At 41.7% G+C, this 11,261-nt stretch overlaps 1 protein-coding gene across 6 annotated transcripts in view; it reads left to right on the top strand.

The window, feature by feature from the left end:
* LOC122250333 (uncharacterized) overlaps positions 1-8,048 on the top strand; it is a 463,908-nt gene extending 455,860 nt beyond the window's left edge. For all 6 annotated transcript variants that reach the window (XM_086530945.1, XM_086530946.1, XM_086530947.1 and 3 more), the window contains 3 exons: positions 2,165-2,338; positions 3,915-4,096; positions 4,415-8,048. In XM_086530945.1, the coding sequence (XP_086387071.1) occupies positions 2,165-2,338; positions 3,915-4,096; positions 4,415-5,504 (1,446 nt within the window). In that variant the 3' untranslated portion in view covers positions 5,505-8,048. The remainder of the gene's footprint in view (positions 1-2,164; positions 2,339-3,914; positions 4,097-4,414) is intronic.
* The last annotated feature ends 3,213 nt before the right edge of the window (positions 8,049-11,261 follow it).

The following is an 11,261-nucleotide window of genomic DNA, read 5'->3' on the forward strand; positions in this document are numbered from 1 at the left end:
ATACGCACTCAAACGTCTCACTGATTTTGGTGTTCTATACATTCACTTTTAACAGTGAAAGTAAAGATACTCAAAATCATTGATGACTTGCACGACAGGAAAATTATATTCGTTACTGAATAACGGTGTCTTTTGATGTCACGTGTTACAGGTTAGACTGTGAGTGTGAGTGAGGTTTCTTGATAATACTACTAGATGTTTGAATTAAATATTATTTGTACAATAAGATGTTTAAAAGTTGTTTCTTATGGAAAGATTCTAAATAATACCAGGGATTTTCCGTAAGAACACCCTAAACCCAGGAAGATTTTTTTTTTAATCATACAAGAAGAACACATTGAGACCTTGTTCTTGCACGATTAAAGAAAACGATTTATTTCTCTCCATTTATATTTAAATCAACCAGATTCCCTTTTTTTCACCAAATTCCAAGGTTGAACCAAACTGTTAGTCCTTATCGTCACAAAACTAGTTCTCAGAACACGTAGTTTGTCGGCTATTCTCTTTCTTTCTTTATTTTGTGTTTGTCTTTGTAGATTCCTTTGGTGAAGAAAACTTACGTCTGAATTTCTTCTAGATAGAATCATGATCATTTTGTATTTCTATTTTATTTTGGGGGGGTTATTATTAGTCTTTTAGTCATATGTACAATTTGCTCAAGTATTTGGAAACGCCTTTAACTGTAGTTTTTTTTGTGTGAGAGAGTGTGAGTGTGTGTGTGTGAGTATGAGTGTGTGTGTGAGTGTGAGTGTGAGAGTGAATGAGTGTGCGTGTGTGTGTGTGTGTGTGTGTGTGTGTGTGTGTGTGTGTGTGTGCGTGTGTGTGTGTGTGTGTGTGAGTTTGAGTGTGCGTGTGCGTGTGCGTGTGAGTGTGTGTGTGTCTGTGTGTGTGTGTGTGTGTGAGAGAGAGAGAGAGAGAGAGAGAGAGAGACGGACAGACAGACAGAATGTGTTTTTCTTACTTTTATACTATTCTTTTGAGGCGCATATAATTAATTCACTTAAGAGTTTCCAGCTATTATAAACAAACGTTCTTGTTACCAACAGGATGTTAATAAATCCCCAAATTAGGTTGTTAGGCACGTAAATATTCATGGTTTCAGACTACGCCTTTTTCGACGTAAAATTACATAAATTCTTGAAAAATTCCCTGCCCCCCCTTCCTCCTCCCTTATATCCCTTTTTTATACAATGATACTCATCTAAAGCGGATTAAACGGACATAAATCACAATTAATATACATTGTTTATTCAAATAAAACCAAATAAACACAAATTTTCTAACATAGTTGCATTTTAAACGCTTTTTTTTCTTCTTCTTCTTTCCTTTTTCTTTTATATATATATATTTTTTTTTCCTTTTTCTTTTTTCTTATATATATATATTTTTTTTCCTTTTTCTTTTTTCTTTTATATATTTTTTCACGCTCTACTCGTTCGAATTTCTTGCCAAAATCGTGCAAGATATAATTACTATATATATTGCTTCTGTGTTGAGACATTTCCTTCGCTAACTGCTTGTTAGATGTCACATATAATGACACTTGTCACGGAAGGAACAGTTTCAGGTAATTGTCATTGTCACGCTCGTTATGACTGTGACAAGGTGGTTGGTATCTCTTTTATGGGCTATTAGAGTAAGGATTATATCATTATATTGGCATTATAAAGTTTATAAATGTTAGTGGAGTATTTTTTATTTCATCTGGAGTTTTTTACGGCCTTTAAGTTGATGTGTGTGTCTTTCTCTCTCTGTTTCTCTTTTCTCTCTTTTTTTTTCTCTTCTCTCTCTTCTCTTTTCTCTCTCCTCTCTCTTCTCTTTTTTTCTCATTTTCATTCTCCTTGCCTCTCTCCTTCTTCCTCACTTTTCTCGTCACCTTTTTCTTGTTCCTCTCCCCCTCCCTCTTCCTCTCTTTCCTTTTCTTTTCCCTCTCATTTCCTCTCCCTCTCTTTCTCTTTCCTTCTCCCTTTCATTTCCTCTCCATCTCTTTACCTCTCCCCCTTCCTCTCATCCCCTCTCCCTTCCTTCTCTTTCCCTCTCCCTCTCCCTCTATCCCTCTCATCCCCTCTCCCTCTATCCCCTCCCCCTCCCCATCCATCCCAACCTCATTTTTTTCCCTTTTTTCATCATCTTCAAAATCTAACCTCGTCCGTTTCCCCGACAGATGGCTTCGGCGTGGCGGGTGATCTCCTTCTTCTTGGTGGTGTTCGTTCTGCCGACGGTGCTCATCTCCCTGCCGCTCTACGCCCGTTATCACCTCTATCACGCCCGCCATTTGCCCATGACGGAAACGGACACGAGGGCGCTCAACCACGCCGTGTCCTCGTTCTGGTGCCAGGTAGGCCTACATTCGAAGAGCGTGCGTGCGAGCGAGCGTCCGTCTCTCTGTCTTTTTTTTTTATGGAGGGGTTCGTGTTTTTTTTTTTTTTTTTTTTTTTGGGGGGGGGGGTGGGGGGTTAAGGGTGGGGGGGGGGGGTTGTTTGTTTGTGCGTGCGTGTGTTTGTGTGTGTTTGTGTGCGTGTGTGTCCGTGTGCGTGTCCGACTGTCCGTGTGTGTGTGTGTGTGTGTGTGTGTGTGTGTGTGAGTGAGCGTTTGTGTGCGCGTGCGTGTGCGTGCGTGTCTGTATGCATGTGCGTGTGTATATGCGCGTGTGTGTTTGCACATATATATTCATTCATGTATATTCATATCGATATATATACATATATAGTCAAAAAGCAGTGCATGTTTAAAAGCAATATCTCATATTCAAATTATAGTCGTTAGGCTCCAAAGCACACATGAAACAAGCTCTTCAACAGAGGAGGTGAACTTCCAACCTTTTGCCATGAAGTTCATGCTTAGTATAACGATTTTTGGGCATCGCTTCCATGGGTATAATTAATGTCACCCAGAAAATATTTTTTTCTTTTTTTTTCTTGCGTCCTGTTTGTCTGTCTCTCTGTCGAGGCCAAAGTGTTGTGTCGAGGAGAAGCCGTCACGCTTGGCTTGGTGATGTTAGTTCAAGTTTAGGATACAGGAAGGAAAAAGTGTGTGTGTGTGGGTTTGTGTGTTTGTGTGTGGGGTTTTTTTGTGTGCGTGTGTGTGTGTCTGTGTCTGTGTGTGCATGTGCGTGTGCGTGTGCGTGTGCGTGTGTGTGTCTGTGTCTGTGTGATGTGTGTGGTATTGACATCTGTTATCATGTTCCCTTGGGAAGCATTTTCTGCCCATCTGATTATTTTTTAAAATGGCAGTATTTACTTTTAACTCCGTATTTTTTTACGTATATTGCTCTTCATGGTAAAGCTCAGATTTAGGCTATTTTTATTATGTCGCTCTTTAGTCGTTTTTTAATTATCAGTTCAAGTTTAAATATATTTGTATCACTTTCCTTGTTCCTACTTAAGTGGCTTTGAATTGGCCAAACTCGTTTGATTTCCCTCGCCACCTTTCTTCTTCTTCCTCCTCCTCCCCCCATCCCCCATCCTCCTCCTCCCCATCCCCCATCCCCCTTCTCCCCCACACCACCCCCATCCTCCTCCTCCTCCTCCTCCTCCTCATCCTCATCCTCCTCCTTCTTCTCCTTTTTCCTCCTCCCCCAACCCCCTATCCCCCCCATCCCCCAATCCTCCACCTCCCCCCATCCCCCATCCTCTTCTTCCTCTTCCTCTTCTTCCTCCTCCTCCTCCCCCTTTCCTCCACCTCCTCCCATCCATCACCCCCCTCCATCCCCCATCCACCTCCTCCTCCCGCAATCCCCCCACCCCATCCCCCATCCTTCAATCCTCCACCACCTCCACCTCTTCCTCCCCCAATCCTCCACCTCCACCCAACCCCTATCCCCCCAACCCCATCCTCCCCCACCCCTCATCCCCAACCCCCCTATCCCCCCATCCTCCCTCACCACGTCTTAACCCCACCTCCATACCTTCCAGGGCCAACGCGTGACGACCAACGGCACCCTGGACGCCTTCCTCGTGGCCGGAACGCCGCGCCTGCTCACCCAGCGTCGCCACGTCGTCCTCCGGAAGAACCTCACCCTCCAGCATGATGACATCGAGTACTGGGGTGTCTACCTCCTCGAGGGCTCGAGTTTCTCTCTCGCTTCTTGCGCAAGGTAAGGAGTATTTTGTTTTTCTTTTTTTGTTATATTGTCTCGTTTTATTTCCTCTCTCACGTAGTCACTATTTCTCTTGCTACAGTTTCAAGTTTGGACTTTACGTTGTATTTACAGTTATAACCTATAGGAATTTCTAATTTATAACCTATAGGAATTTCAGTAAGTCTCATTGTTGAAATTCCACACCCAATCCACAATAAAAATAAAACCCCACACCCAATCCACAATGAATAATGAAACCCCACACCCAATCCACCATGACTACCGCGCACTGGTGCCTCTTCCCACGAAATAACCTCGCCCTGTCCCCGCCAGGTGGCCCGGCGGAACCCTGCTGGTGGTCCAGGGAGAGGAGAACCTCCGCAAGTGCTTCTACAAGGAGCAGAAGGTTCAGAACGAGCTCAACGGCGGGACGCACGGGGTTCAGACGGTGTACCATGGAGACGCCGATGCCGAGCCCGACGACGGCAGGAGGGACGAGGGCAATGACGAGGACGAGGACGTCGGGGGCGAGGTCTTCGACGACGACGACGAGGACCGCGACTTGCGTCTTCTGGATGCGGACGAGGAGGAGGAGAGGGAGGAGGGGGAGGGGGAGGAAAGGGCGATCGAGGGCAATGGCGACGAGGTGGCCCTGACGCCCTCCCTCGCCCATCCCAAGAACCTGAAGCACCGCAAGAACGAGGCGGTTAAGCTCTCGAAGCGCAAGCCGAGGAAGGGCAAGAAGCACAGGAAGGGCAAGAAGAACAACAAGGAGGAGGAGCAGGACGAGGACGAGGACGACCTCGAGGGGACGCGACGAGGCCGGACTCGGAGGTCGCGCCTCGTGGAGCGGATCCGGCGCAGCAGCCCGGGCTCCTTCGACGACAACCGGCAAATCACGCTGGAAGAGAAGCTGGAAATCCTCCACCGGCTGAACGACACGGTGGACATCACGTCGGGCAATTCCTCCTTCTCCAGCAGCGAAGAATTCCTCGAGCAGTGCAAGGACACCATCCTGACGGTGGACCTTTCGCCCTTCATCGACTGCAGGACCCGAATGGACACCCTGAACCTCGACAGCCAGGACCAGTGGACCGTCAAGATCAACACCACCGACTACTACTACTTCATCTTCACCTCCGACAACTCCATCGAGCTGAACCTCCTGGACTTCAACCTCGACCTGCAGCGCGCCATCTACGACGTGAGCGCCCCCCTGGAGACCTGTCGGAACGCCACCGAGTGCGTGTTCCCGCTCGCCTTCACGCAGGAGGAGGCCGTCGTGGTGGAGGTCCCCGCGCAGGAGAAGCTCCAGGAGCTGCACTCCTTCGAGGTGACCACGACCTGCCAGCCGCGAGTCCCGGTCTACATGGTCTTCATCCTTCTCGTCCCTTTCATCATCTTGCTATTCGCTTTTCAGTGATTTCTTTGCCCTTTCGTTAACTTTCGTGTGTCGAATTTTCACGCATGATGATGATGCTCGTGTTTTTTTTTCGTTTTTTTTTCTCTCCCCGTTTTCACCCCACTGAAAAGGCAAAGCTCCAGTGCTAGAACTAAAACTGTGGATTATGTCCGTATTTCATTAAGAGAAATACGACATCGACTGTGGCATTGTGAAGGTGCAATCGTTGCAAACAAGTGGTGTTATCAAGAGGCATGCGTTCAAAAAAAAGAAAAGAAAACAAAAAACTTGTCGTACTGTACATAGTTATATAGAAGAAAGAAAGAAAGAAAGAAAAAAAGTAAGTAATCCCAAACCTAGCGGATCATCCCACAGAGTTTTAATTAAACGTGGAAGTGACTCTGAGCAGGACAGAACCAGTGTCGTTTAATTGGGAGTAACAAAGGCCTTGACGAGACGAGAACAGGAAGGTAGCGAAGCAACAGCAGGTACACGTGTGTTCGTCCGACGGGGTTTTTTAAGTTGCAACTGGCATTATCTCTTCCCCTCTTGCCCTACGTCGGCCACTCGCCTGCAATGCAAAGCAAAGCAAAGCAAAGCTATCTGCCAAAAAAAAGAAAAAAGAAATGTGCTTCTCAAATCGCCTTTAAACTAGTCATTCCCTCCCGGAGGTCAGTGACGCCTGACTCCAGAGTTCACTTTGATGGTGGTTATGACAGACAATCGTGACACTGAACGGCACTTCGGTCACGTGTTGTAAATAGATTCTCTCTCTCTCTCTCTCTTTCTATCTCTCTCTTTCTATCTCTCTCTCTTTCTATCTCTCTCTCTTTCTATCTCTCTCTCTCTCTCTCTCTCTCTCTCTCTCTCTCTCTCTCTCTCTCTCTCTCTCTCTCTCTCTCTCTCTCTCTCTCTCTCTCTCTCTCTCTCTCTCTCTCTCTCTCTCTCTCTCCCTCTCTCTCTCTCTCTCTCTCTCCCTCTCCCTCTCTCCCTCTCCCTCTCTCTCTCCCTCTCCCTCTCCCTCTCCCTCTCTCTCTTTCTCTCTCTCTCTTACTCCTCGAAGTGTGATATCACGTTCTCTTTTGGACTCGATGAAACGAGTAAAATACAAAGTGATCTTGTAGTGAGCTCTGGTTCCCTGAAAATCTATTATAAAAAAAAAAAAAAAAAAAAATAGTTTGTGGAGTGCGCAACACTGAAAAAATAACTCATACTCAAAAGTTAAAATATACTACTACTACTACTATTAGTACTTTTACTATCACTATTATTACTATCACTAATAGTACCACTTCTACTGTCTACTGTTTGCTTCATTCATTTTATATCACGATTATGTCATGGCAGCCTGAAATCGGTATTAGTTTTAAAATTGTATACTGTTTTTTGAAATCCATGTTTGTTATGCATTTCTGAGAACAAGGGAGATACGTGAATGTCTTCCTATAGTATTAGATTGATTACGAAGTCTTAAGAAGTGTATATGATGTGTGTTTTTGGTATATGCAAGCATTTGCCTGGTATTATTGTAACCCTTAATGTCATTGTAGATTTTTTTTTTTCCTTTTTCGTTTTTTCCCTTTTTTTCCTTTGAAATAGATGGTCCGTTTTTAGGAAAGGGTCGCCAGACAAGAAGACAAGTCTGACACGCTTACATATTGTAATTACAATAAATATTCCATACGCTGTGATTGTGGGTCATTCTCGCTTTGTGACTTGATTCAGTTTTGCCATCCGATCTTAGGACTGTTAAAAAAAATTTAAAAAATACATAAGCAGAGTAAGTGTGAACGTAAATATTGATTCTTTACTGTTTCGTAAGCGATGTAATAAAGAATTAGGCTTCGGTTATTTCATGAATAATTTATAAAATCTACCTATGCGAATTCACTATGTACCGACTCGCAAAAGGCAGTATCCAAAACATTTTTTAAAAAATAATCCCAGTTACAGTAATTAAGAAGATGGTAATCTAATATTGGGTTAGGTTTGACATCTGTTCAGTCTTGCAGTGGAGTGTTTATGTCATCTTTATGTATGAAAGCTGATCTCAAATATTACTCATAATATTTTTCTTTCAGAATGAAAACCCTTTTTTTTAAATTAATTAATTACTGAATTCGATGAAGCTGCGTTTACTTTCTTTCAGTTGTAGGTAGTGTATCTATTTACATAAAAATGTGGTAGTTGAAGATAATATATATTCGATGGACGAGAAAAAAAAGTTATTTCGCAATTCTTTTTTTCTAAAGCATTGCTTAAAACTTAGGAAATTGTTATCGTGTCACACTGTTTTGGCGAGACCAACTGTCGTTTTTATTAATGAGTGACACTAAATTTGTAAAATGAAATCCTCACAAGCATTCCACAGATCATTTCTTTTATTATATAGTTTATTTGCCATGTATTGAGTATGTACACACGGTTTAGTGCATCATGTGATCCCAACATAGTGCCTTGAAGCCAGTACAAATATGTATATATGTGAATGTCATTTGTATTTGAATTGTTTCTTTGTAAATTATTTTGTACCATTGCTCACGACAAAATATAACTGTTAACAAAGGTGTGATTATCATTTCTTTCCCCGAACCTTAAATCAGTAGCAAACTTGATCTTAATATGACCCTTATAGCTTATCATTTTGAAAAATTATTGCACTATTTTCTGCTGTATGGATATTTTTTGCAAGATGGTATTATATTTCCATAACTGACTTGTTCCAAAGGACACGTTAGGAACATAACAAAGGCGAGACTGGATCCTAAAAAAAGAGACAAAATGCAACTATATTTTGGAATAATTTTCTGATATCAAAGGTAAATGGCCTCTCAATTTTCATCCATTGTCTTTGGTAAATGTTTATTCTCTGATACCATTATTAGAACTCCTTTCCATTCCTTTTATCAAAAAGATAAGTTCTTAGTCATGTCGACTCATAGCAATAATACAAAATGAATTAAAAATCCATTAAATAACACCATAAATGTATTTTATCAATTCATGCCTTTTGGGTCATTTCACTTTCAATCTCATTTTTCACATATTCTCCTTGTTTTAATGACTGAATTTTCATCCTTGTGTCATAAACAATAATGTTCATGTGACATTCACATACATGAAAATCAGACTCATGATCAATTATTCATATATAATATATATAGTACATATAATAAACATACCGTGTTTGTGTGGGCATGTGCTGTGCTTATAATTGCATAATATACACACGTGTCTGTTCTCCTCACGTCATATACACAATTTCAATATGAATTTGTGAACCGTCTTCCATTGAGAGACAAATGACAAAACATATATTCCTTTCCAAATATCATCATCAGAATAATAATAATAATAATAAAAAAAAACAATATTCAAATCAATTACACTTACGGAGAAGATTGCAGGCCACAAAATGAAAATAACACAATCTCCAGTTTTCTTTATTTGATTATATTTAAATATGTTTCATAAAAATGTGAGTATACCAGTGTCGGTACCAGAGACATGAAAGCATCGAAAATAATCACAGAATATGTTGGCAAATAATAAATTACAAAGAAAAACAAAAAAACAACAAAAAAAACCCTAGCTGCTGCTTTCTCTCGTCTGTCACTGCAAGTACATCATTTACACAACGTTCTTTACTTCACGAAACCTTCCTCGCCATCACCATCACCACCATCATCATCATCATCATCATCACTATCATCACACCTCCGGAAGGCCCAAATCTAGTAGTGAAATCCAGAGCGTTCTTGAAATTGGTCCTCCAAAAAGAGACAACAGCTGAAGTTATATTACATTCCACTGCATATATATAATATATATATATATATATATATATATATATATATATATATATATATAATATATATATATATATATATATATATATATATATATATATATATATATATATATATATATATATACATATATATATACACACACACTTAGAGCTTGTTCTCTCAGACATCCTCCCCACCCCACAGATGATGCTGGTATTAAATCACAGATATGTATGTGTGTGTATATGTATGTGTGTGTATGTGTGTGTGTGTGTGTGTGTGTGTGTGTGTGTGTGTGTGTGTGTGTGTGTGTGTGTGTGTGTGTGTGTGTGTGTGTGTGTGTGTGTGTGTGTGTGTGAGAGAGAGAGAGAGAGAGAGAGAGAGAGAGAGAGAGAGAGAGAGAGAGAGAGAGAGAGAGAGAGAGAGAGAGAGAGAGAGAGAGAGAGAGAGAGAGTGAGAGAGTGTGCTGTTGAATTGTTGTGCATGTGTGTTAGGCTGAGTGGGTGTTCAAAACTGTTCATATATGTGTAGGGAAGAGTACATGTGCATGTGTGAGTAGCTCAGTGGGTGAGTGGGTGGGTTGGTGAGTGTCATTGAATATGAATGTGTGTGCGTGTTTATGTGAGTGACTATGAGTGACTATGAGAAAGCGAGTGGGTGGCTGATGGGGTAGGTATGGATGTGTGTATGGGTGGGTGAGTGAGTGGGTGAATGGGAGAGGGGGAAGTGGTTGGGTGAGTGAGTTAGTTTGGAAAAGTGTCAACGAGAGTAAAAATGTGTGAAAATGTAAACGTGAAATGAGTGACTTACTAGCTGTGAGAGAGAGAGAGAAAGTGTGAGTGAGAGAGAAAGTGTGAGTGTGAGTGAGCGTGTGAGTGAGAGTGAGAGTGAGAGTGAGAGTGAGAGTGAGAGTGAGAGTGAGAGTGAGAGTGAGAGTGAGAGTGAGAGTGAGAGTGAGAGTGAGAGTGAGAGTGAGAGTGAGAGTGAGTGTGAGTGTGAGTGTGCATGTGAGTGAGCGTGTGAGTGTGTGTGTGTAAGTGTTTGTGTTTTCAAACAAATATATCCAATCCGACAATATACCTCTCTGTTGGCTATAATTTTTCCTCCATACATAGCTTCGAAAATTCATAACCAAATTTCACCGATGGATCAAACTGGCCACCAACAATTACCGTAACTTCTGACACAATACATGAATGACGTGATGATCAGAGTCGCTATGTTAATTAAAAGTTTTTCTTTTCTCTCTCGTTTTGTTTTGTCTTTGAAATAAAACGCCTCTGCCATGCACGAAAGCTTAATGTCTCAATACTTGCATCATGAAAGTACAACACAATAGCCAATTCCAACACAGTTAGGGCACATCTTTCAGTAATCAGAGCTCTTTCAGACCAGTTAACGAACAGCACACTATCGCAACAGAACATGGGACTGGGATTCAGCAACTGCTTTGCCTGAGAAGCTTATAATATAATCTATTGATAGGACCTAAAAACAAGTCTCTTCTTCTCATATAAATCACAATAAAAACTCCTATAATAGAAGTTTATATCCATACAAATGGTCTACACAGTGTTCAGAGAGGGGATCTATACACATGGGCTTCCTTCTAAAGGTCCTAAGAGGCTGCAAAATTTGATCCAAGGGTGTTTGTACGAAACATTCACATCTGAACACTTGCAAACTTGCAATGACAAAGCTGTGTCGAAAAGGGTGATTTTTATCTTTTTTTTTAAAGCATCCTGGAACAAGTACGGGGGCTGTGGGGAAAGGGTTACTGCGATTGTTACATCCAACGCTGCCACTCCTCATCTGGTATCCGCTTTATATATTAAATTTCAACTTTCATGGTGGGGGAGGGAGGAGGAGGAGGAGGGGAAGGAGGAGGGAGGAAGGGAGAGGAGGAGGGGACAGACAGCATGTTAGAAAACACACACTGAAAACTTGACTTCTTTTTTATCTTTTTTTAAACCATGGTTCACCTTAA

The sequence above is a fragment of the Penaeus japonicus genome, unplaced genomic scaffold (assembly GCF_977035675.1).
Source record: "Penaeus japonicus unplaced genomic scaffold, GWHDUDI00000001_assembly GWHDUDI00000034, whole genome shotgun sequence".
NCBI classification, from domain to species: Eukaryota; Metazoa; Arthropoda; class Malacostraca; order Decapoda; family Penaeidae; genus Penaeus; species Penaeus japonicus.